Raw genomic sequence first — 27702 nt, 5'->3', positions numbered from 1 at the left:
CAAACCTATGAGCAAATAATAAAATTACTTCTGATTAATGCATATTATGAAGTAAACAAAAAAGTAAGGAGGAGTGGAAGGGCGTATGTTGCTACTTTAACTAGTATGACTGGTTAAGGCCTTTCTATAGGTGATGTTTGAACTGAAGTCTGAATAAAGAAAAGGCAGTAACCCTGTGAAGATCTATGGGGGAAGCATCCTGGGCAACAGAAACAACAAGAAGCTCAAGGCCTGGAGTCAGGCGTGAGCATGACATGTTTGAGAGAGAGTAAAAAGGCCAGTGTGGCTAGAGTATAGTGAATGAGCTGATGACACCATATCTTCTAGTCCATAGTAAGAAGCCTACATATTATATTGGCTTTCTGGGCAGTTGTTACAAAAGACTACAAACTGGGTAGCTTAAAACAACAGAAATTTACTATGTCACAGTTTTCAAGTCTAGAAATCCAACATTAAGGTGTCAGCAGGGTCCTGATCTTCCTGAAAGCTCTGGCAAAGAATCCTGCCATTCCTCACCTTGTTTCTGGTGGGTCTGGCACTTCTTGGTGTTCCTTAGCTTATAATTACATCACTCTAATAACTGCCTCTGTCTTCACATGGTCTTCTACTCTATTTGTAACTTTGTGTGTCCCCTCCCCTTTTTATAAGAACAGCAATCATTTGATTTAGGGCCCATCTTAATCCAGCATGACCTCAGCATAATTATATCTGCAAAGACCTTACTTCCAAATAAGGTCATTATATCAGGGTTGTTAAGAGAAACAGAACCAATAGGATGTATAAACATACACAATTATGGAGGCTGACAAGTCTCAAAATCAATAGTCAGCAAACTGGATACCCCGGAAAGCCAACGGTTAGTTCCAGTCTGAGTCCAAAGGCCTGATCCCCTGGAAGGCTGATGGTGTAATTGCTGCACAAATACTGGGAGGCTTGAGGCCCAGGAAGACTCAGTGTTCCAGTTTGAGTCTACAAACAGAAAAACATTGTCCCAGCTTGAAGGCACTCAGAGGAATTCCTTCTTTTTCTGAGGATGGTTGTCCTTTTGTTCTGTTCAACTGGTTGGATGAAGCCCATCCATGTCAGGGAAAGCAGTGTACTTTACTCAGTCCATTCATTTAAATGTTAGATTCATCCAAAAACACCTTCACAGTAATGCCCAGTATAATGTTTGACCAAATATCTGGGTACCTAGTGTCCCAGCCAAGTTCACGCATAAATTTCTGTGTGTTGTCTTCTCATGATCATAGTCACATTCTGAGGTTCCAGGTGGACATGAATTTTAGGAGGACACTATTCAACCCACTTGTCTTGCCTGAGAGTTTCAACCCTGGGCAACTTCACTATGGGTTCAGTGAGACAGAGAAATGACAATGGAATGTTCTTGGGGTAAAAGTGTTTATTGTCCAGGTTTATTTTCCCAGTGGTACGTTGAGCACTAGAATCACGTCTGCATCCAGCAGCCTGCAGGTCCATAATCCACCTCCTGTTTCTGCCTCCACCCAGAGCACTGGGTGGAGCTCTTTATATAGTTGACTCAGTCAGTAATAGCTTATTGCCTACAGGTGTTTGAAGTATTAGCCTAGCAGTAGGCCAGTTACATCATCAAGTAGTTTAGGGTAAGGATCCTGGCTGTAGGAACTTCCATTTTTCCCACACCACTATAGGTTATTATTTTAAAAGTCACTGGAACATGTCAAAAGGGATGTTATTATAATTTTTATTTTGAAGTGTTTACCTTACCTTTTATATGAAACTACAGATGGAAATGAGAGCAAGAATGAAATCACAGAAAGAAGCCAGAAGCTGTTGAATGTAGAGAGCTGGTGATAACTTGAAGTAGGTTATAACAGGGTTGAAAATGGAAGTTGGAAATGGAAGTTGGACCATTTGCACACCTGGTGCTTTTTTCAAGTTGCCTGCTCCCATTGTCAGTTGAATTCCCTTAGTATTAATTCCCATTTAGATATATATTGTGTCTTGTCAGCGACTGGTAATCTTACCTCCAAGGCACATTACTTAAGATTTCAAGTTCTTTTAATTATCATGGATTTTTAAAACACTACAGAAAACCCATAAATGAAGTTGTTTTGTGACCTTTGCAATAAATATACTTGACTATTCCTGGTCAGTTATGATTCCTGGCATGGTCCTCTGCTTTTTACTCCCAAGATGGAAAAGTGTAACATGGCGGTGGGTAGGCAGGGATGTCAAACACAGTTGGTGATTTGGAAGAATTTTTAAATATTCTATTTAAATTAGCCCTAGGGTCAGAGCACACATTCTCTTCTAGGGATGGAGTACACATCCATCCCATACTCAGGAAACTGTTGTAGTGGTCTCTCTGTAGATCGCTAATGAATGGAGCACATCTGTTTTAGATGGATAATCAATTTTGAAATCCCTTGTAGGGGTTTCAACTGGTTGGATGTTGTTGGAAGCTGTTAAAACAGAAATGTTAACTTCATGAGTTTAATGAGTAGCTTCAATGATAGCTTAGTGACAGAGATGGAAAGAAAGTCAGGTGGAGGGCAGGGAGAAAGAGTAGAATGAGCTTTTAATGAATATCCACTTGCAGACTTGAATGTCAGCAGCAACATTCTCCCTCCTGGAAAATGTCTTTCAACTGTGCATCCCATTACTATTCCTTCAGCCCATGTAGCTTGGAGATTGAGGCAGTGTGTTTGTAAGAAAGCTCTCTTTTGCAACATAATGAGATCGAGGTGGGTAATTTGCAGAGATTGCTGGAGCAGTGGTCAAATCTGCAAAAAGCCCCAGCAGAATGAAAAGACCATGTTAAACAGGAGATGGCTTATAATGAGCCCAGAAATCGCATATCAGATACCCAGCCGGCTAGAATTTCCTCATACCCTTGTCTTCTCATGCTTACTGCTGAACGCTTTTCCTACTCTATTTTCTCACCCTCTCTATACCTTGCATTTCTACCTAGTGCATTGGAAATATGAAAGAATTGGCAACTCTACCACTTGAAGAAATAAAAATGAAGCCTTTGGCATTACTCAGTGGAATTTTGCCTAAACATGGGTGTTTATAGTTAATATTTCAAAATGCTTTGGAATCCAAGGATACTTTCATTTGTTCCATTTTTTTAAAAAATCGTATCTTTAGTTTTTCAAGCCTCATTTTGACTCATACCCTCTTCTAGACTCTGTGGCCCCTTTTGCTATATAGTTTGGACAGAATTTGAGAGAAAAATGGAAGACACCTCCTCTTATTAGATATTGACAGGGAAACACAGAAAGTCCAAATCAACTTGATTCTGTCAAATGGTTCAGTGGTCAGGGCACACCACCTGTCTGCTTTCCTAGGTCTTTACCTCCTGGTGTCTGTCTCTTCTTCTGTAACATGAGAAAGCAGCAGTACCAATCCTTAAATGCATATCTATAAATGAATAGCTAACATAACACATTTCAAACAATAAAAAAGCTGTTTCTAAACATTCATTCCATTTTTGTAGCATAATCTGTTGCTACCTAAGCTTTCAGGTGTTCATGGAATTTCTGACTTGGGAAAATGCTAAAGCTTTCAAATATTTGTAGCTATAGTTAGATACAGATGTAGATTCAGCATACATGACTGAGATTGTTCTGGGCCTTTTGGATAGCAGTGTCTCAGGGATGTGATGCATGAGCTATCAGCGAAATCCTGTCCTGTCCTATTACTGGTCTCAGGACTTCTCTTTTCTGTATCAGATGGTGGAGGTCCTCTTGGTGACAACCGATAGTGTCTCACTGAAGACAAGGCCATAACCAGATTCTTGGGGTTGTAGAACTGGACAAGGAGAAGTCTCTATTTCAGAGATGTTGTTTCTGTTTCAGTTCTCCAGCAATGATTGAAAGAGAGCTGGCAATTGGCCACGAAAAATATGGTGAAAAGGAGTAAGGAGGGTGAGGGGAAATGTCAATACTATGACATTTGGCAAAGTAGATTAAAAGGATTTTTCTACAAAGTTTTCTTCCAGGTCCAGAAATCACAACTTAATGTCACAAATCTTTTCCTATTAAAAAAAAAGTAGTGAGTACAGTGGACTGGCAAATGTGGGTAGCCTCTGACTATAAATTTATATATGCTTTCTAGCAAATGCTGAAACTCCAACAGACCTTTTAATGTACATGAGGATCCACTGTCTGTTTTCTTCATGTGTCTGTGTTTTTGCATGTGTGTCTGTGTGTGTGTGTGCTGGGAGGCGGGGGGTGTTATAAGACAGGGTGCTTAAATGCTTTGTTGCATTATGTTAATTCCCCGGCAGTGCAATCAAATTCATGTCGTAATTAAAGCTGTCAGTTGGAAGGCAAGCCAATCGCCACAAAAACACAGCATAACAAGTGAAGTGAAATGATTCTGCGTGTAGCTATACAATGCTTCGCCAGGCATGAAATTAAATAAGTAATTTGATGTTGACATCAGAAATTGAAATGATACCCACTGTTCCCTCATTCAGTCAGACCTGCATAAACAATAGCCAGAACAAATATGCACAACAAAGCCCTCTTCTCCACCCAGCTTCCTGAGTAATGTACAATATATATGCAAAATGAGTATAACAGAGCTTTCTGAGGCCTCAAGGATGTAATTTTCTTTGGTGTACAATAGGATGATATGTATGTGGGGGTGGAAAGGTGGGTCTGGAGGGGGTACCTCTGTTTCTGGGATAAAATACATTTGCAGGAAGAGGAAAAAAATCTGAAATAAACAAATCCCACATTATCTCTTAGTAATTCATCCAAGAGTTTTCCTCCAGGGGCATGGCTTCAGGCTGGTGGAGATCTGACTTGGCTATTGCCTTCCACTGTTCCACGGAGGGCTGTGGGTGCTAAGACAGGTGATGCTGTCACATGGCTAATGACTGCTGTGAGAAGCTGTCGCCATGACTACTGTGGATCTCCCTGAATACCATTTATGGGATCAAGAATGCAGCAAGATTTTTTAAAACCAAGTCCATTGTGCAGATCACACATCTGCCATTCTTTAATTCCCCTGAGCTTCTCTGAAACACTGAGGTGAAGAAAGTTTTGCTTTGGGAAGTGAATTTAGGAATGGCCTGGAGCATTCTCTCTTTGTTTGATGCAGATCTGTTTGTACTTAAAGCTCTTGATTTCCTTCTCAGAAACAGGTTAGAATAGAGAAGAATCACATCTACTTTATTTTTGGAGATGTTACATTCACAGAAGCCTTTTCTCCCCCTATACAATACATCCATTCATTTGTTTATATACTAACTCAACAAATACTTATTAAGTGCATCCTGTGTGCCAGGCACTATGCTAAGGTCTGGGGAAGCAATGATGAGTAAACCAGTGGGTCCCAGCTACCTATACTTTGCAGAACAGAGACTGCACGTTTGAGTAGAAGAGTTAAAGGGGAACCAAGTAGTTGTTGCATCCAGGTGGAAGTCAGGCCACTCCAGGGAAGGTGTCATACCCAACCCAAGCTAGTCAGGGGCAAGGACGGTTAGCTGAGTTCTGAAGATTGCCTCAAGCATTAGCATTCTTTTTCTTTCAAGCTTATTTGGGGACCCTCTTATTCACAAAAGGACACTAAAAATTAAAGAATTTGTAATGAGAGGTTTTAGGAGAAAAAGAAACAAACATATAAACAAGAACAAATCACAGACAAGTTTAAAACAAAAACCAAGGGTTTTTTTTTGTCTCTTCCCTGAAGACGCCCAACATCCCTTTCAGAATTATTGTTTTTTAGTTTCCTGTATATCAGAACTGTGGAAGCCTAAATTGATAATTCTTATTATTAAAACCACCAGAAAAATGATGCTTTTCGATGCTTCCTTATTCCCACACATTCTTTGCATTTTAGTCTACTAATTATGTTTACAAAATGTCTTATTTTTGAAAAGCTCTGTGTGTTTACTAACTGGTGCCTTTAGGGAATAAACTGGCAAGTAGGTCATTATTTGGAAAAGTCATCTAAACCCACTGGGCTTTTTTTTTCAAGTCAGACTGGGCTTTTTCCTCCTGCTTGCTCCTTTGTGGCCATAAAACTGAGTAGCTTGAGACCAGGACATTGAATGTCAGCAAGTCAAGGAGGCAGGCTGATGTGTGGCTGTTTAGTCTCAGTGCAGGGCGAATTGCCATCATTAATTCATTACCCAGCTGCCTGTCAAATAAATTGGCAATTACGTCCACCGCAGAAGCTTGGAATTCAGTAAACAGCGCGTTAGTATCTCTGAGTTGTTGAGAGATGTAAAGGGGAAAATTAAGCAACACGGTGTTTGTATCAGTAGTGGCTGACAAGGGGCAGCATACACTGGTGGTGTGATGTAGTGATGAAAAGCCTGCAAAGGGCTGGTAATGAGCTGTGTGGATTGGAACGTGTTAAAAACCATTGCTGATTTTCCACTTTGTCTTTATGCTTTATTGCAGAGTTCAGCTCCTTCCAGCTTGGGAACAGGCTACTTCGTAAGTTTATCTCAACTTTCACGTGTGCCTTGCATTGGCATTGATTTATTTCTATAATGTGTGCTCATTAGGATGTGAAAAAATCAAAGAAATTCCATCTCAGTCCTAAAGAGCACACTGATAATCCATCCTTTTTTTAAATACGTAACCTGCTGGGCCCTACGGATTGTCAGTCAGTCTTGGGTGTCTGTCATCTGATTCCCAGCATCCAGCACATTTGCTTCTTACCTGGCAGTGTAATGGATACCGGGGAAACCTGAATGGCTCATGCCAGCTTTCCTGTGCAATTGTTTTTTTTTTTTTTTTTTACTGAGAAGTGTCAGTGTGGAATGTGGAACTCAGCCTATGTATTGAGGTATTTATTCACTTTTAGATTTCTTAAAGAACTTACCCACATGTATAATGAATTAACTTCTTTTTTTTTTTTTTAATTTTGAGGAGAGGTGGTGTTCTAATGGATGTTATCCCTTACAGTCTGAATAGGTGGCCTTAGATTTCCTTTCAGTGATAATTAATTTCTCATTTTAGTAAATGTAGGTGTATTATTTTATTTCTAGACCTTTCTCCTTTGGGGAGTAGTGAGGGTGGCAATGTATGTCAGATTATCACAGTATTTCTCATTTCTCGATTTGAAAGAAATTGTCACCACATTTCTTTTATTTATAGCAAAATTACCCTTTTTTGGGTTCAATAATCCTTTTCAAGTTATAAGTAAAAAACAATTACAAATAGGCATTAGTACCCAACAAAACGTCAGTGTGGATGCTTGTGGTGGTGCTTAAAGAAATCTGGTTTGTGTGATGGATGATGACACTGATACTCTAATGCCTACTCAGCATTTTCTGAGAAAATAATGAAATCATGAAAATAAAGTGGAAAATAATTACTGATTCAGTTTAGTTGCCTTTAAATTTCTTTCCTCTAAATTGCTAATTACTCTGGTTTTCATCTGCCCACTCATTTCTCTCCAGACATTTACATTAAATATATGAAAATCAGCATCATTTCATTGAATGGGAAGGGTTTTCCAAGCTTGACAGAAATGACATTTTCTAAATATTGATTTTTTTTGTTTTAATCTATAATATGAGGAGAACAGGATAAAAAAAAAATTTGGTACCTGCTCTATACATTCAGCACACTTACCCTCGCTCCTAATTGTGACTGAATATTCGTGGTTACAGAAACAAGCAGTATCTGCTTCAGCAGTCGAAGTAACAGAAGTAGTCCCATCTGCCATCTCTTCACACCAGGCTGGATGTGGGTTGAGATGCTGGAAGTAAAATCTGGGGACTGCCAGTGTCTATTCTCTGTCGAAAACCTAATTTCCTCCCTCTTTGCTTTCTTCAGTGGAACAAAGCCAAAGCTACTAACTTAACTCTTAATCACTTCTAGACTGAACAATCTAGTATTTTTTTTTGTCAGTATGGTCACCTTGAAAGAAATAAATCATTGGTAGAAACATCAAGAACTTCATTATGCTTTTGTCACTTATTTTTCTAATTCCAGGAATGTTTAGTATTTTTCTCTAATAATATATTTTTATGAATAAAGATTCTACAATTAGAATCAAATAATTTTTACATTTACACAATGTTGGATGAGTATAAAAGTTCTTCCTTAGTTTGGTAAAAGTGCTGTTAGTATTACTTTGCTTATACAAGAAAAATCTGTAATATTATTAGCTTACATGGAGAAGATACATACCAGATGCATGTTTAGCTCTCAACTATGACAAAAATGGTCTACTTATAGTTTGTTTCCAGTATTGGGATTATGATGTCAAAAATATAAAATGCGTTGATATTATTGCAAAATTCTCATCAAAAAGTGGTCTTCTGTTTGAATTTTCTTTCCAACAGTATCACCATGTGTTACTTAATTTCAGGCAGTAACTTCAGCATTGGTGAGTTTCACATTTCTGAATAGGAATAGTGTAGCCAACATCATCTTTTCACTGTGCTTTATGGGGTGTGATGTCATTGTGGGCTTATGTCTGTAATGCATCAGGTAAGTGGAATGGTGGTGTTTGACTCTATTCTTACTCCTCTTAAGCACCTCTTCAAAGTGTGGACAGAGACAGATCACCTGCAGAGTCCATGACTTATTAATGTAATTGAACCATAATGTGAATTCTGGTATAAGAAAACTGAAGGTACTCACTTATTTTTAACAAGCTGGAACAATTTTCTTAAATACTCTCCCATGCCCCAACATTACTCTAACTTCAAAATCTTCTTTCATTTAGATTCTGTGTTCATATAGAGCTTTTAGTAAGCTCAGGTAAAATGCTGAACATTGTATGTGCTAATAAAATAGACACCTACCTGAGTATATGCACATGTATTTCTATGTGTATACACACACACACACACACACACACACCCCTTATCTGCAACCATTGTAATCTCTCTTTCAGTTCTTTTCAAATATCAGTAGTGGTAAGTTAAAGGGTTTAAAGAAGAATCCTTTGTTTTTTATTTAGTTCTATTTGTTTATATCTCCTTGGTTTTGTGTTCCCAAGATGTCTGCTTAGGTCTGTTACTTTTCCAATCCATTTATAAGCTGAAGATTTGAGAAATGAGAACAGCAGCTAAAATCAGTATTTACATAAGCATATTGCAAAGAATTCTTAAAGTAGACAAAATAAAGAAGGATTGGAACAAATTTTTCACATTTTGGGAGCTTTTGAATAATGTGGGTGTTATACACAGAGAGAGAAACACATATATATTCATTACATACTCATGCCCAGCTCATATTCTAAATATAAGTGGAAGTATAGACTAGCTGGAGTCTTGTTTGCTTTTTTAAAAAATTTGGCAGGAATACCAAAACTTGTAGGAGTGTGTAGGGTTTTTCTTTTTTAAACATTAATGCAGTGAATACTTTTTCTTTTCAATTTAAATGTTTCTGGCCATATTCTTTTCTTATACATATATTTGAAGTTTTATTATGCATCATGAATGATTAAGGACTTAGAGACAGTGATCTGAAGACTAGCTGTATCATTTTAGGCAGGTTATTTGATGTCTTTGATTCTGTACCTACGTAATAGAGTTGTGAATACTAACTGAGAGAGGGTATTAAGGAACACAGAACAGCTCTCAGTATAGTGAATAATAAATACTGTCTTCTGTTACTCCCACCACAGTGGATGATGGAGAAAACCTGGCCTCATTAAGTGACTGTGCAATGTTTTGCTGATAGAGGATACCCCAGAAATTAATGATATTAAAGTAAATTTTGTAATTTGTAACTGTAGGATAGGAATATTTTATTCTCATTGCATTCTTCTTGCAGCTTTCCCAGGAGCAGGATTCATTCTCTGCAATCCTCTGTGTTCATGATGATATTGGAATGAACTATCTATAGGCTCTCCACATACTATGGTTGTTTACTTCATCTGAAAAAGTTACTTATTTTCTCCCTCAAACTTGAGTCATTTAAAGACTGATAATAGTCCTTGATGTTGGGTTGGGGTGTGCAGGAAGATCTGTTCAACACATTCAAGTTTTATGAGGTCGTGTCACATGTTTGTTGCTCTCTGACACTAAAAAGGAAAGTGGATGCCCTAGAGTAGAGTACCTGAATGTAATAACTGAAGGCAGTAGAGTGAGAACACCAGTGAAGACACCTCATGGTCACTAGTGGTCTGGTGTGTCATCACAGAAAAGATCTGGACTCACTTCTTTACAAGTACTTGACTCCTTATGCCAGTTGTTGGGAGCTACTGTTGGTGAGTTACTTGTCAGGCTGAACTTGATCCCTAGTGTAAAGGAAGCTATCCTTTATTTAGGTGGTGTGTCCTGCCTGCTTCTCTGGATAATTTTCAGCTTGCTTCCAGGTTTGAATCTAAGTGTAAAAGGGCTATGGTCTCAAATAGCTTGAATCCAGCATTTATAAATTCCAATGATCCAGAGTTTGTTTTAATGGTTCTCGACTAATAATTTTCATCCTCAGTTGGATCACACCTAGTAATACATATACTTTAAGATTATCAAGGAAACCAGCTCACTTCTACCTAGTGATTAAAACTACCACATACTATAATAAAGGGGAATTGTATGTTAGTACACATCTTAAAATAGGATTTGTATAATTACTGTTTTCCTGTGCTGAATTACTTAAGTTGTGTTGATAGTGCTGGTAATAGACAATAGGTACAAAATACTGGTTTTCCATAAGTTATAAGGTCATAAAGGGATTCAAGTCTTTATCCTGTTCTAAGAGTTTGACTGTAAGCCCTTGAAATATCTCCTGTTTTTCTTTGCTGTAATTTGTATAATTCTCAAAACTGATCTGTGGTATTTTATGTAACCTTAGTTTCTTCTTTTACAGTCTTAGAGTGTATTTTATTGTTAAGTAAGAGTGAATGAGTTTCTTTAAAAAGATCAGTCTTAAAAAAACATAATTGTCTATTAAGACTGGGCTTTTCTTTAAATAGACATTTCTGACTTAACCATCTTTCAATAATTATTAAGCACCTTCTCTGTCAGGTACAATTCTCGATGATGGGTTATAGATGTGAAAATCCATGGCTCCTCTCTCAAGGAATTTAGTCTTCCCTAAACCTGGTTCCTTTCCTTTCTTTGTATTCTCCTACATATTTTTTCCACATTGTATTTAGAAAAGAGTATTTTGGGATCTGCAGAGAACCTGACATTCTTAGACTTTATAATGTTTCAATAGTTTTTAACTTTAGCAGTACAGATATATGAACTTGACATTGACTGCGACCCCTCCCAAAAGTCTTCTTCCTCCCCACCTGCCAGTGGGAGAGCATTTTGTAATTAAAGTATTTAATTGTAACTTTTTGGATGCTCATAGTTAAGATAATGCTGAGTACTTTTAACATGTCCCTCAAATAAGACTCTAACATTTATATTTATAAACTTTGGGTAAATAAATTATTGGCCATTATTTGTTTACAAGTTTTCCTTGTAACGGAAATATCTTTTAAGAAGTCTGAATTTCATCAGGGATCACCAGTTATTATTGAGGCATTTGGACTCATTGGTAAAGACTGAGTTGGAAAACAGCACAGCAGATGGAGAGTTTAATTCATTTTAACTGTCAAGTATGTACTTAAAATCTATTCTTATTTCTTAAGGTAAATAAGGTAAAAAGGAAAGTGGATGCCCTAGAGTCGAATACCTGAATGTAATAACTGAAGGCAGTAGAGTGAGAACACCAGTGAAGACACCTCATGGTCACTAGTGGTCTGGTGTGTCATCACAGAAAAGATCTGGACTCACTTCTTTACAAGTACTTGACTCCTTTTGCCAGTTGTTGGGAGCTATTATTGGTGAGTTACTTGTCAGGCTCAAACTTAGTTGAATTTGGTACAAGGCAAAACTGATTAGTTCTATGAGAAATGTAAGTAGAGCACTTGGAGTTTCAGGGTCATTTAATTGTAGGAGGCTTGAATTGTGCAGAACTTGATGGGTATTTAGATTTTCAGCAGTTAACAGGTGGAACAAAGTTTGAGGCAGAGGAAGCAACAGATAGGAGCACAGAGAAATAGCATGATAGTGTGGAACTGGCTTGACTATATCATGTTTCTGGAAAAAGGCCAGACTTCGGTTGACTAATTACAGGACCTGTGGACCAAAGCCAGGGAAGGAGTTGGGTGAGTGGGAAGGAGATGGCTTATAGGTAGACCTTAACTTTACTTAGTGATTTGTTAAAAATAAGATGTCAAACCATGGATTGATGACTGTAGTGCCTCCTTTACTTGTAATTGGAATCCCGGAAAAAGAGATTTGATTTTAGGAATATAATGAGTTTGAAACTTAGAGTAGGTAGACTTTTAAGTGTGTGTATATTTTCCATGACAGTTTAAAGAAGTGGCCAAAAAAAAACAAAAAACAGAAAGAATAAGCACTGGCACCCAAATTTAGATTTATATTAAAACATACAAAAAAGAAGGTAGTACTTTGTATGAACTTCAGTATGTCCTTGGAATTCAGCCTTATGCCTGTCACAAAATCTATCAGTGATTTGGTTATGTTTGGAACGTTGGCTTCAGAGGCACCCTGTCTCCAAAGCAAGCACAAACATCACTAAAATGTTTTATGTAATATTTAATATACAAAATATATCTTTTGACTATATTGTGTTGTTTATAAAATAAACATAAACCTTGGAAATTCAACTTAAAATCTAGGACATGGCTAGTGATTTTGAACCTGCCTGTGTACTATGCAGAAACATTTGGGCAAATGAACCAATTGCTCTCCATAATGGTAAAAAGTTGTCACATTTTTTCAACTGTAATTTGTAAAACAATATTCTGAATTACTACTGCTTCCTATAAATTAACAAAAGCACAATCTATACAAAATAGGTGTTCTATTAAGTTTAGAAACCAAAGGATTAATTTTAGTTACACTGGAGGGTTGTTTTATATCCTAGAATCTTAAGTATCTGCATTTTTCCACATAGTCACAGATAAATACTAATTTAAAGAGCCTTAGAGTAAAAATATAATTGTATCTTCCATTTCCAGTTCTCACCCTTTTTTGATGTTTTTGATTGGTTGTTAACATTTTAACTTTGGAAATAGGATTAGTAACCCTTGAGCAACACACCCTGCTTAACGAACATTACAAATTGAATTCTAGTTAAGCAGACATCTCATCATTTGTAGAACCTCTACAATAGGATGAGTCTTCTAGCTCACCCTGTGGAAATTGTCTTGTCTCCACACCATTTTTAGGCTCAACTTCCTCATGCACTATAAGGGAATTGAGAAATTTGGTGAAGGATAATCAGATGAGAAAGGATCAGCCGGCATCTCCAGTTGCCACAAATCCCTTAACACTATAATTTTCTCAATATTTTCTGTAAGGGAATAGGCTAAGTATTTTTAAACATTTGCTATCTACAGGAATCTTTGCTTTTGGCTGCTATAATCTCTAACTGAGGAGATAAGATGAAAATCCCAAGACTCCTGATGGATATGGGGAAATATCCCTCAGCCCATTCTCATTGTCCTCTTGTCCCCCCTCTCTGGCCACTCAGAATTGGAGAATATACATCATTTTGGGGAAAAAACGATTTTACCAGTCACTGTACTAGACCACTGGTTCTAATTTCAAAACCATGATTCCAGCTGCCTTACCCCCCACCCCCAACGTCTGTCCCAAGGGACCAGTGCTTTTGATTGGCTTCACTGCCTTTCTTTGCTCTTTGAACCACAGGAATGTAAGGCCATCATTCCCTTACTGTTTGATGAATACTGCTCTTCACTGTCAACACTGAAAGAAATGCAAATTTTAAATAAGTGACCAGGTATGCCTTTCTTTGAAATTAATAATAATGAATAATGTTTTACATTTGCATTATTCAGTTAGGGTTAACACAGAAATCATGAGGCTATATGCTTATTCCAGCTAGTATATCCCATTGGTCAAAGATGGTACAGTAAAAAGAAGGCTTTAGCAAAGTGCATTGATAGTCCCAGAGGGAACAGACATGTCACTGTCCTGTAATTCAGGAATTAACTTTGTTTCCATTTTCTTTTTATTTATTTATTTTTCTGACACTGCCTTTAAGGAAGACTGTCTTATCCTTGGAGATTTTCAAGTCCCAGAAATGTTGACTCAGTTGGTATGAGCTGTGTAAAATGAGCCACGGGCAGTGTCAAACCCCAGCATTTACTCTGACAACCCACAAAACCTTTACTTTAATATATTTAACTGGCCTGGCATTTTATGGACTATCAATCAATCTTTCAGATCAAAGGACTCATTCCTATGTTTAACCGTCTTAAAAATTTTTTTCCTGAAATTGTAAATTAGATGCCTCCCAATCCATTGCATAAGAAACTTATAGCCTGGTAAAATATCAAGAGTATCATTTGAAAAGAGGTTAAAAAACACAACTGGGGCTTATTAAAGAGGAAAAGTGCTATTTTAACTCCAAGTGTCACATTTTCCTATAGTCAGCTCTAGCAGTAAACAAGAGTTATTGGAGGCTTAGATAGTTGAGACACTTCACTTATCTCCCAGTACTTGACTTCAGAAGCCAAACATTTAAAGTGCATTTTGGTTGTGTAAAAATGTTCATACATTTAAAATACAATGTCGTTTTAACAAAAGCACCCTGGTGACAAGCTGTTCAGATACGGTAAGGTTAATCAACTGCCTGGTCCTGTACGCATATTCATGAAAAGACCAATATAGTTAGCTGAGGCTTGGCATTATAAATCACTGTTAATAAACCTTAATTTGCTTAGTAGGCTAATGAATCTCCAATTTTCCTGTAGTAATTAACTTCACTCATAGTTATGTTAAAGGGACCTACCTTATACGACACTCAGTTTCTGCTCTGAAATCTTTGGTATCTGATTTGCAGGGTGAACACAGAGCAAAACAAAACAGAAAACTCTCTTTTTCCCTTGACAAGTCACTGGCAATAAATCCACACTGTGGCTTTTCTCAAGTAGAAACATTGCCAAAGGTGATGACTGCCTATTAGGGCTTATAAACTGTAATGTACTAGCAGAATTGCAGTGGAGTGGTGAAGCCAGATAATTGCAGTGTTTCCTGTCTAAATGTGCTGTTGTGTATAGTGGCCTCTGATTTTAAGGAGCCATTAAAAATGCAGCAAGGCATAACAGCTGTGGTTCCTAGTATACTGCTAATATTTCATATGTTCATCACATCTCATAAAATCTTGCCCAGAACAACAAATGATGATATGTACAGCTGGACTGCCCCAGAAGGAAGTTAGAAGCTGAATCATGCAGGTGGCATTTCAGAGACCCATCAAGAAGTTGCCCACGCCCCCAGTGTGTGCCATATTTCTTTTATTGCCCCCAAAAGTTCTGTTTCCATTTTAGTCCCTACAGACAGCACTCAGGTTTTACCTTTTACAAGAGGAATCCTATCAATAGCCTACTTTTTCCTACCTTTGTGGGAAATAGGCCTGACTTTACCAAGGAAAAGTAGTGTTGTATCCTGTGCAAAGAAAGTCATGGGAAGTTAGCATGTCAACCATGAACCCAGAGGAGATGAGACTTTTGGTTCCTTTAGAATTTATTTAAAATACATTTAAAAAATAACTTTGTAGCATAACTAGCTTTGTAGTATGAAAACCTGATTTCACTGAACAAAAGGAGCATTAATACTAGAACATTCTGGGAAGCAAAGGAAAGAATCCAATATGTTCTTCTACTCAAATATTAAACAGCTAAGCATCATGACCAAATGGAAGTCTTAAGGTGCATTTATACAGAAGTATAATACAGTCACAAGTTATTTTCATCTGTATATTGCTCAATTGCCAGTTTTCAATTTGGAAACTAAAATAAAACTATTATTTTGGCTTTACATAGATTTAGAGTCATAGAACCTCTGGGTCAAAGGGATTTCAGATATCACTTTGTCTAGTTGCTAATCTGAAACAACTCAGAAAGCTAAGTATTAGGATAGGCTCTCTCATCCTGGAGACTGTCCTTCAGTTGGCACAGTTGAAACTGACAGCAGTTTTCTTACCATGTGCCCCTCACTGTTCTCTTCTCTTGATGACAGTTAACTAGCAGCTCTTTTTCATATGTGATAAATTAAGCTATATATATCTGTGTGTGTGTGTATTATAAGACATCTTTTGAAGTTCTTCATGGTACACTTAGTACACTTGGTCCATTATTCTATCCTATTTAGATTCTTCCATCTAATACCTCATTGTCTCTCTTAGCTCCATGCTGGTGAGAATTAGCCAGTGCTCTAATTGTGACTTTCTGATATTCTTTCAAGTCGCTGACAATAAAATATTAGTGCTACTCGGTTTTTCTCATGGCTTTAATTGTAATGCTTCTTCTTCATGGGATTTGATGTATGTTGGCTGTATTACAGGTTCTCGGCATTTATTGCCTTTAGTGGTTTTTATCTGAAACCTCAGAAGAAATCAGACATTCTTCCTTTGTTTTATTTATACATACATACATTTGGAAAGGGCTTTGAGATGATCTGTGGGCATGCTTAGTATACTGTATCTCTTTTTTTATAGTCACCTTATCCAGTTGGTTTTTACAAAACTAAACTGGACTTCCTGGTGTGGATACTACCGTTCTGCTACCGAATAGTAATTGATTATTAAAATGCACTTACAGGTTTAGTTGTGATGTGGATGTGGTTCATACCTAACCCTCTTTAAATTATTCTGATACATAAATGCATGTGTTATTACCTAAAATACATAAAGGCACACACTGTATAAGAGGTTCATTTTGATACAGTATTCATGTCATAACAAATATGCATAAATAATAGTTAGAAAAAGGAGACAGTGAAAAACTTGCTATTATTTATAATAGGTCTATGTTATGTACAGTAGAATCTTAAATGTAAAAATTCTTGAATTGTCACATTTAAATGTTGAATACAGAAAAGATAATTCGGTTTTTTAAAGTATTATGAATTCTAAGTTGGTAGGGCTATAAAGTTAATGAAGTTTTTGTTGTATTCATCTCTGTGCACTGACTATTTTCACATTCTGTTTCATCTTTCAAATGAAGGGTTGGGTCGAGATGGATTTTAAAGTGGCCTTTCAATGTCAGCACATCTTTGGGTGTGTTGTTAACAGTCCTTTAACAGCCAATTAAAAGACTATACATGTTCCAGAACCATTTGTACAAGTCAAAGTGTCTAAACACAGTCATTCCCTGTCTAAACACTGTTTCAGTGAACTTGGTTCAGCCTACAACCACTTAATTTCTTTAACTGAGAATGTTAGCAAACAAGGGTAAAACCAGTGCAAAGTCAGCTATTTATGTAAATCTTATCAAAAGTTTGATCTTCTTCAGTTCCTTTACAACTAAAGGGTTCTCCCGATCCCCTTAGCTGGAGAAGTGTTAGAACTGGATTTGATTATTACTCGATTAGCCTAATTCTCATGTCTTACCGCCTAAGATAGACCTCAGTGGTTGATTGCTGAAGCCTTGAGACACCTTTTCAGTGTTAAGGAGTATATTAGAGTTTAGTGTTCTAACAGCAAGAAAGAAAAACTGCCTTGCTGTTTTTTCCTGATATGGTGTGTACATTGCGCTATATTCTACTTGGTATAATTTATTTTATTATGTTACCCAATTGAGCTTCAGGGACCATCATTTTACAGATGTTAATTACCATGGATCTTTATAACTATTTTTCCTTCCATGTATTTATGCTTATGACTTATTTATTCCATACATGAATTGAAAGCAGTACCCAATTATGAATGTTTATTGAGTGTTGACCATATGCTAGACTCTGTTCTTAACAATTTACATATGTTAATTAATTGTGAAATTCTTAAATTGTGGCACATTTAAATTTTGAATACAGAAGAGATAATAAGTTCATTTTTTAAATCATTGTGAATTCTAATTTGGTACGACCATGAAAAAAATGAAGTTTGGAGAGCATACTTTCCCAAAGTCACAAAGTCTAGGAAGTGTTCAACTGAGAAATGAACTTGATAATGTAAAAGTAGTCTTCCAAGAGGCTGAATACTTAGTTCACATTGAGTTATTATAGGAAAATGGGACTTGATTTTTTTTTTTTGCCTTTTCAGTAATATGCGTCAGATGATGTTTATCTTTATTTGTGTTAAGAGCAAAGTATTCTTATCTTCTGTTTGTTACCCTTTGCTAAGCATAACACTTTAGACTTTTCCCCAAATAAAAAGTTTTATAAGTGTTTTTTTTTTTAATATTCATACCTTGTAATATTTATAGGCCAATGTAAATAAAGACTGGCCCATGCAAGGATATGGACGAAACTAGGCCGAAGTTAGCCAAACCTCTTTACTTATGTGAATGGACTGGGAAGCATTTTTTTAAAATTAATGCATTTTATTTTTAGTACACTTTTAGGTTCACAGGAAAATTGAACTGAAAGTACAGTGTGTTGGTGTATTCCTTTTGTCCTCACACATGTACAACCTTCCCCATAAAAAACATCCCACACCACAGTGGTGCATTTATTACAATCGATGAGCCTACACTGCACATCATTATCACCCAAAGTCCATAGTTTACATTAGGTTCACTCTTGGTATTATATGTTATATAGGTTTTGACAAATCTAAAATGACATTTACCCACAATTATAGTATGATACAGAGTATTTCACTGCCTTAAAAAATCTTCTTTGCTCTGCCTATTCAGCCTTTCCTCCCCAGTAACCCCTGCCAACCACAAATCTTTTTACTATTTCCATAGTTTTGCTTTTTCCAAATGTCATATAGTTGAAATTATACAGGATGTAGCCTTTTCAGATTGGCTTCTTTCACTTAGTGATGTCCATTTAAGAAGCCTTCATGTCTTTTTTATGGTTTGATAGGTCACTTTTTTTTAGTGCTGAATAATATCCCATTGTTTGAATGTACCACTGTTAATATGTCCACCTTCTAAAGGGCATCTTGGTTGCTTCCAAATATTGGCACTTATGAATAAAGCTGCTGTTAACATCTATATGTAGTTTCTCTCTTTTATGAACATAAGTTTTCAACATGTTTGAGTAAATTGCTGAAATTTATAATGAAAGTATGCATGGTTTTGTAAGAAACTGCCAAAGTGTCTTCCAGAGTGGCTGTACAATTTTTTTTCTTTTTTTTCTTTTGGTATCATTACATACAATCACATGAGCAACACTGTGGTTACTAGGTTCCCCCCATTATCAAGTCCCCACCACAAACCCCATTGCAGTCACTGTCCATCAGTGTAGTAAGAAGCTATAGAATCACTACTTGTCTTCTCTGTGCTATACTGCCTTCCCCGTGCCCCCCGCTATGTTATGTGTGCTAATCGTAATGCCCCTTATTCCCCTTCTCCCTCCCTTGCCCCCCACACTCCCCAGTTCCTTTCCCTTTTGTAACTGTTAGTCCATTCTTTGGTTCTGTGAGTCTGCTACTGTTGAGTTCCTTCAGTTTTTTCTTTGGTCTTATGCTCCACAGATGAGTGAAATCATTGGGTACTTGTCTTTCTCCACCTGGCTTATTTCACTGAGCATAATACCCTTTAGCTCCATCCATGTTGTTACAAATGGTAGGATTTGTTCTTTTTATGGCTGAATAATATTCCATTGTGTATATGTACCATACCTTTATCTATTCATCTACTGAAGGACACAGGTTGCTTCCATTTCTTGGCTATTGTAAATAGTGCTGTGATAAACATAGGGGTGCATACGTCTTTTTGAAACTGGGCTCCTGCATTCTTAGGGTAAATTCCTAGGAGTGGAATTCCTGGGTCAAATGGTATTTCTATTTTTAGTTTTTTTGAGGAACCTCCATACTGCTTTCCACAATGGTTGAACTAGTTTACATTCACACCATCAGTGTAGGAGAGTTCCCCCTTTATCCACATTCTAGCCAGCATTTGTTGTTCCTAGCCTTTTCTATGTTGGCCATCCTAACTGGTGTGAGGTGATCTCCCCTTGTGGTTTTAATTTGGAGTTCCCTGATAATTAACAATGTGGAGCATCTTTTCATGTGCTTGTTGGCCATGTGAATTTCTTCTTTGGAGAAGTGTCTGTTCATAACCTCCGTCCATTTTTTAATAGGATTATTTACTTTTTGGGTGTTGAGAGGCATGTGTGTAAGTCCTTTATATATTTTGGATGTTAACCCCTTGTCGCATATGTAATTTACAAATATATTCTCCCATACTGTAGGACACCTTTTTGTTCTGCTGATGGTATCCTTTGCTGTACAGAAGCTTTTTAGCATGATATAGTCCCATTTGTTCATTTTTTATTTTGTTTCCCTTGCCCTAGGAAATGTGTTCAGGAAAAAAGTTGCTCATGTTTGTATTCAAGAGATTTTACCTATGTTTTCTTCTAAGAGTTTTATGGTTTCATGACTTACATTCAGGTCTTTGATCCATTTTGAATTTACTTTTGTGTATGGAGTTAGACAGTAATCCAGTTTCATTCTCTTGCATATAGCTGTCCAGTTTTGTCGACACCAGTTGCTGAAGAGGCTGTCATTTCCCCATTGTATATCTATTGCTGCTTTATCATGTATTAATTGACTATATATGCTTGGGTTTATATCTGGAGTCTCTATTCTGTTCCATTGGTCTGTGTGTCTGTTCTTGTGCCAGTACCAAATTGTCTTGATTATTGTGGTTTTGTAGTAGAACTTCAAGTCAGGGAGCATAATCTCCCCTGCTTTATTCTTCCTTCCCAGGATTACTTTAGCTATTCGGGGTCTTTTGTGTTTCAATATGAATTTTAGAACTATTTCCTCTAGTTCGTTGAAGAGTGCTGTTGGTATTTTGATAATGATTGTATTTTATCTGTAGATTGCTTTTGTCAGGATGGCCATTTTGACAATATGAATTCTTCCTATCCGTGAACTTGGGATGTGTTTCCATTTATTGGTATCTTCTTTAATTTCTCTCATGAGTGTCTCATAGTTTTCAGGGTATAGGTCTTTCACTTCCTTGGTTAAGTTTATTCCTAGGTATTTTATTCTTTTTGATGCTGTCGTGAATGGAATTGTTTTCCTGATTTCTCTTTCTGCTAGTTCATCAGTGTATAGGAAGGCAACAAATTTCTGGGTATTAATTTTGTATCCTGCAACTTTGCTGAATTCAGATATTAGATCTAGTAGTTTTGGAGTAGATTCTTTAGGGATTTTTATGTACAGTATCATGTCACCTGCAAACAGGGAAAGTTTAACTTCTTCCTTGCCAATCTGGATGCCTTATATTTCTTTGTTTTGTCTGATTGCCGTGGCTAAGACCTCCAGAGCTATGTTGAATAAAAGCGGGGAGAGTGGGCATCCTTGTCTTGTTCCCTTTACTTTACTCATAAAGTAAAAGCTTTCAGCTTCTTGCTCTTAAGTATAATGTTGGCTGTGGGTGTGTCATATATGGCCTTTATTATGTTGAGGTACTTGCCCTCTATACCCATTTTGTTGAGAGTTTTTATCATGAACGGATGTTGAATTTTGTCAAATGCTTTTTCAGCATCTATGAAGATGATCATGTGGTTTTTTCCTTCTTTTTGTTGATGTGGTGGATGATGTTGATGGATTTTCGAATGTTGTACCATCCTTGCATCCCTGGAATAAATCCTACTTGATCATGATGGGTAAGCTTTTTGATGTATTTTTGAATTCGGTTTGCTAATATTTTGTTGAGTATTTTTGCATCTATGTTCATCAGGGATATTGGTCTGTAATTTTTTTGTGTGTGGTGTTTTTGCCTGGTTTTGGTATTAGAGTGATGCTGACCTCATAGAATGAGTTTGGGAGCATTCTCTCCTCTTCTACTGGAAAACTTTAAGGAGAATGGGTATTAGGTTTTCACTAAATGTTTGATAAGATTCAGCAGTGAAACTGTCTGGTTCAGTGGTTTTGTTTTTAGGTAATTTTTTGATTACCAGTTCAATTTCATTGCTGGTAATTGGTCTACCCAGATTTTCTGTTTCTTCCTGGGTCAGCTTTTGGAGAGTGTATTTTTCTATAAAGTTCTCCATTTCTTCTAACTTATCCAATTTGTTAGCATATAATTTTTCAGAGTATTCTCTAATAATGTTTTGTATTTCTGTGGTGTCCATAGTGATTTTTCCTTTCTCATTTCTGATTCTGTTTATGTATATAGACTCTCTTTTTTTCCTGATTACTCTGGCTATGGGTTTATCTATTTTGTTTATTTTCTCAAAGAACCAGCTCTTGTTTTCATTGATTCTTTCTATTGTTTTATTCTTCTCGATTTTATTTATTTCTGCTCTAATCTTGATTATGTCCCTCCTTTTATGACTTTGAGCCTCATTTGTTCTTCTTTTTCTAGTTTCCTTAATTGTGAGTTTAGACTGCTCATATGGGGTTGTTCTTCATTCCTGAGGGAGGCGTGTATTGCAGTATACTTTCCTCTTAGCATGGCCTTCACTGCATCCCACAAATTTTTGCAATGTCGAATTATGGTCATTTGTCTCTATATATCGCTTGGTCTCTGTTTTTATTTTGTCATTCATCCAATGATTATTTAGGAGCATGTTATTAAGCCTCCATGTGTTTGTGGGATTTTTCATTTTCTTTGTGTAATTTATTTCTAGTTTCATACTTTTGTGATTTGAGAAGCTGGTTGGTGCAATTTCAATCTTTTTGAATTTACTGAGGCTCTTTTGTGGCCTAGTATATGCTCTATGCTTGAAAGTGTTCCATGTGCACTTGAGAAGAACATGTATCCTGTTGCTTTTGGATGGAATGTTCTGTAGATGTCCATTAGGTACATCTGTTCTAATACATTGTTCAGTGCCTCTGTCTCCTTATTTTATGTCTGGTTGATCTGTCCTTTGGAGTGAGTGGTGTGTTGAAATCTCCTAAAATGAATACATTGCATTCTATTTCCCCCTTTAATTCTGTTAGTATTTGTTTCACATATATAGGTTCTCCTGTATTGACTGCATAGATATTTATAATAGTTATATCCTCTTGTTGGACAGACCCTTTTATAATTATATAATGTCATTCTTTGTCTTTTGTTACTTTGTTAGTTTTGAGGTCCATATTGTGTGATACAAGTACTACAACTCCTGCTTTTTTCTCCTTATTAGTTGCATGAAATATCTTTCTCCATCCCTTTACTTTCAGTCTGTGTATACCTTTAGGTTTGAAGTGGGTCTCTTTTAGGCAGCATATAGATGGTCTTCGTTTTTTATCCATTCAGTGTCTCTATGTCTTTTGAGTGGTGCATTCAGACCTTTTATATTTAGGGTGATTTTCGATAGGTATGTACTTACCACCATTGCAGGCTTTAGATTTGTGCTTACCAAAGGTTAAAAGGTAATTCCCTTGCTATCTAACAGTCTAATTTAACTCACTTAGTATGCTATTACAAACACAATGTAAAGGTTCTTTTTTTTTCTTCCTTTTCTTCCTCCTCCATTCTTTATATATAAGATATCATATTCTGTACTCTGTCTGTCCCTTGATTGACTTTGGGGTTTGTTGATTTGATTTTACATCTGCTTAATACTTAGTTGTTCTACTTTCTTTGCTGTGGTTTTATTTCTCATGTTGACAGCTATTTCGCCTTAGGAATACTTCCATCTATAGCAGTCCCTCCAAAATGCACTGTAGAGGTGGTTTTGGGGAGGTAAATTCTCTCAGCTTTTGCTTATCTGGAAATTGTTTAATCCCTCCTTCAAATTTAAATGATAATCTTGCTGGGTAGAGTATTGTTGCTTTGAGGCCCTCCTGATTCACTGCATTAAATATATCTTGCCACTCCCTTCTGGCCTGTAAGGTTTGTGTTGAGAAGTCTGATGATATCCTGATGGGTTTTTCTTTGTATGTGATCTTTTTTTTCTCTCTAGCTGCTTTTAAAACTCTGTCCTTATCCTTGATCTTTGCCATTTTAATTATTATGTGTCTTGATGTTGTCTTCCTTTGGTCCCTTGTGTTTTAAGATCTGTGCACCTCCATGGCCTGAGAGATTATCTCCTTCCCAGATTGGGGAAGTTTTCAGCAATTACCTCCTCAAAGACACTTTGTATCCCTTTTCTCTCTTCTTCTTCTTCTGGTACTCCTATAATGCGAATATTGTTCCATTGGGATTGTTCACACATTTTTCTCAATATTTTTTCATTCATAGATATCCTTTTTTCTCTCTGTGCCTCAGCTTCTTTATTTTCCTCTTCTCTAAATTCTATTCCATTTACCATTTCTTCTACTACATCTAATCTGCTTTTAAATACCTCCATTGTATGTTTCATTTCATATATGGAATTTCTTAATGATTGAATCTCCTTCCTAAATTCGTTCCTAAGTTCATGAATATTTTTCTGTGCCTCCATGAGCATGTTTATAATTTTTATCTTGAACTCTCTTTCAGGAAGATTGGTGAATTCAGTTTCATTTGGCCCTTTTTCTGGTGTTTGTGAGATTTTGATTTGAACCATGTTCCTTTGCTGTTTCATATTTGTATTTTTCACCCTCTAGTGCTCAGTAGCTCTATCTCTGGAGCTGCTCAGCCCTTGGAGTGATGTCTGAGGTCGCAGGGGAGCAGCACTGGTTCCTGGGGGAAGCTGGTGCCTAGGTGGAGGACAAAGCTGTTTCCTGCTTACCGGCTGCAGTGCCTGTCTCTACTGTCAGAACCAGCGGGCCGAGCACACAGACATAAGCCTCTGTGCTTTGCGTCAGTAGCTGCCATAATCAGGGCCTCCCTCTGGCTGGCCTGTTGCCAGGGTGGAGACTGCCAGCTTGTGAGCCAGTGTTGGCAGGCCAGGAGGAAATTGCCCCAGGCTCAACAGTGGGGACCTCAGAGTTGAGTAGCCAGCCAGGGGGATGGAGCACCTGAAGCTCCTGAAAGTTCCCAACCTGCTGGGCAAAGAACGCCCATACAAACCTTGTTCACCTATCCCTTATCCCGCGCAGCATGCTCTGTGCAAACCCCACCCCTTCAGCAGCCCTCTTGACTCTAGGAAGCCTCTCAGACCCCTTGGCTTTACTTTGTCCCAGAGCAGCCAGATATGGATCCCTGTCCTGCACAAATGGCTAAAATCTCAGTCTCTAAAGTGTTCCCTTTGTCTTAGCTTTCCAACCCCACTAATCTCCGGAGAACCATGTAATGTAGGTTTGTGCTCCCAAAGCAGATCTCCAGGACTGTGTGTTTGGCAGTCCTAGGCTTCCACTCCCTCCCTGCTCTGTTTCTCTTCCTCCCGTTAGTGTGCTGGGCTTCAGGAAGGGCTTCAGTCCCTCCAGATCAAGAATTTGGTACATTACCCTGTTTCGTGCAGTCTGCTCTGTTCTCCAGGTATATGCAGTCTGATGCAGCCTTCTTTCCTGTTGCTCTTTTAGGATTAGTTGTATTAACTATATTTTCTTATTATATGTGGTTTTGGGAGGAGTTTCTCAGTCTCACCTGTCATGCTGCCATCTTGAATCCTTTCTGGCTGTACCATTTTGCCTTCCTGTTAGCAATTAATGAATTCCTGCTGCTCCTCATCCTTGCCAGCATTTTGTATTGTCTGTGTTTTGGATTTTTATATTGTAATAGAGGTGTAATAACATCCTGTTTTAATTTGAAGTTCTCTAATGACTTATGAAGTTGAACACTTTTTGGGATACTTACTAGCCATCTGCATAACTTCTTTCATGAAATCTCTCTTCAGGCCTTTTGACTTACGATGTTGAACACTTTTTGGGATACTTACTAGCCATCTGCATATCTTCTTTCATGAAATCTCTCTTCAGGCCTTTTGCCCCTTTATTAATGGGTCTTTCATTATAGTATTCAGTTTTAGAGTTCTTTATATATTTTGGTAATAGTCTTTTATCAGATGTGTCTTTTGAAAATACTTTCAGTCTGTGACTTAATCCCACTTTATTGACATTATTTTTACAGAACTAAAATTTTTCATTTAAATGCAGTTCAGCTTATCAGTTATTTATTTCATGTATTTGGCCTTGGGTGTTGTATCTAAAAAATTGTTGTATGCAAGCTCACCTAGATTTTCTCATGTTATTTTCCAGGAATTTCATAGTTTTGCATTTTATATTTTGGTCTTTGATCCATTTTGAGTTAATTTTTGTAAGGATTTAAGGTCTGTGTTTAAATTCTGTTTTTTTTTTGTATGTGAATATACAGCTCCATCACCATTTATAGAAAACACTGTTCCATTGTGGTGCCTTTGCTTTGTTGTCAAAATCAGTTGACATATATTTACATGTGTCTGTTTCTGAGCTCTCTATTCTGTTGCAGTGATCTATTTGTTCCTTTACTAATACCATAGTGTCTTCATTACTGTAAGTAATAAGTATGTTACTTGATACTTCTTTATTTTAAGTCTTGAATTTGAGTTGTGTCAGATCAACTTTTTTATTCTTCTTTATCGTTGAGTAAGCTATTCTGATTTTTTTTTTTTGCTGGCCTCTATAAACTGTAGAATCAGGTTGTCAATATTCAGAAAATATCTTGCTGTGATTTTCATTGAAATTGTATTGAATCTATAGATCAAGTTGGGAACCAATGACACCTTGACAATAGTGAGTCTTCCTGTTTGTGAACATGGAACATCTCTTCATTTGTTTAACTCTTCTTCAATATGTGTCATCCAAGTTTTGTGGTTTTCTTCCTCTAACTCTTATGTATGTTGTAAATTATGTATAAGTTATAAATCTTGTTAGATTTATTATAAAATATTTCATTTTGGACAGTGCTTATGTAAATGATAATGTGTTCTTAATTCCAGACTCCACTTGCTCATTGCTGGTATACAGGAAAGTAATTGATTTTTGTCATAATTACTTTGTATACTGCAACCTTGCTATAATCACTTACTAGTTCTAGGAGAATATTTTTCTATTTCTTTGAATTTTCTACATAGATTATTGTCTCATCTAAGGAGAAAACTAGTTTTATTCCTTGCTTCCCATCTGTATCTTTTTACTTCCTTTTCTTGTCACATTGAATTCGGAAGGACTTCCAGTATGATGTTGAAAGGAGTGGTTAAAGGGAATGTATTTGCTTTCCCCATTGTGTTACAATAAAGGCTTGAGATTTTAACCATTAAATGTGATATTTAGCTTGTAAGTTTTTTTGTAGATATTCTTTATCATAGTGAGGATGTTCCTTTTTATTCCATGCGTGCCAACTTCTTTTATCATAAATGGGTATTATGTTTTGTCAAGTGCTTTTTCTGCATCTGTGGATATGATCATGTGTCTTCTTCAGCTTGCTGATGTGATAGACTACATTTTAATTCGAACGTTGAACCATCCTTGCTTTTCTGGCATGAATCCTACTTGGTCATTGTCATAATTCTTCTTATATATTGTTGGATTTGATTTGCTAATATTTTATTTAGGATTTTTGCATCTATGTTCATGAGAGAATTTGGTCTGTAGTGTTCCTCTAATAACTTAGTCTGGTTTTGATAATAAGGTATTACTGGTCTCATGGAATGGGTTATTCTGTGAAGTATCCTCTTTTCACTTTTGGGAAAGATTATAGAATATTGCTGTACTATCTTCCTTACATGTTTGGTGAATTCATCAGTGAAACCCTCTGGGTCTGCTGCTTTCTGTTTTAGAAGATAATTATTGATTCAATTTCCTTAAATAGGCCTATGTAGATTATCTATTTGTGCTGGAATGAGTTTTGGCAGATTGTATCTTTCAAAAAATTGGTTCATTTCATCTAGATTATCATTTGTGGTGTATAGTTCTTCATATTCCTGTATTATCCTTTTTAATGTTCATAGGATCTGTAGTGATGCCCTCTTTAATTTCTGATATTAATAATTGGTATTCTCTCTTTTTTGTC

At 36.8% G+C, this 27702-nt stretch overlaps 1 protein-coding gene across 4 annotated transcripts in view; it reads left to right on the top strand.

The window, feature by feature from the left end:
* Positions 1-27702, top strand: part of AUTS2 (activator of transcription and developmental regulator AUTS2) — a 1225237-nt gene that overhangs the window by 598510 nt on the left and 599025 nt on the right. For all 4 annotated transcript variants that reach the window (XM_057487216.1, XM_036907884.2, XM_057487218.1 and 1 more), the window contains one exon: positions 6399-6434. In XM_057487216.1, coding sequence (XP_057343199.1) covers positions 6399-6434 — 36 coding nt within the window. The remainder of the gene's footprint in view (positions 1-6398; positions 6435-27702) is intronic.

Source organism: Manis pentadactyla, chromosome 10 (genome assembly GCF_030020395.1).
Source record: "Manis pentadactyla isolate mManPen7 chromosome 10, mManPen7.hap1, whole genome shotgun sequence".
NCBI classification, from domain to species: Eukaryota; Metazoa; Chordata; class Mammalia; order Pholidota; family Manidae; genus Manis; species Manis pentadactyla.
This window is presented reverse-complemented; position numbering and strand designations above follow the sequence as displayed.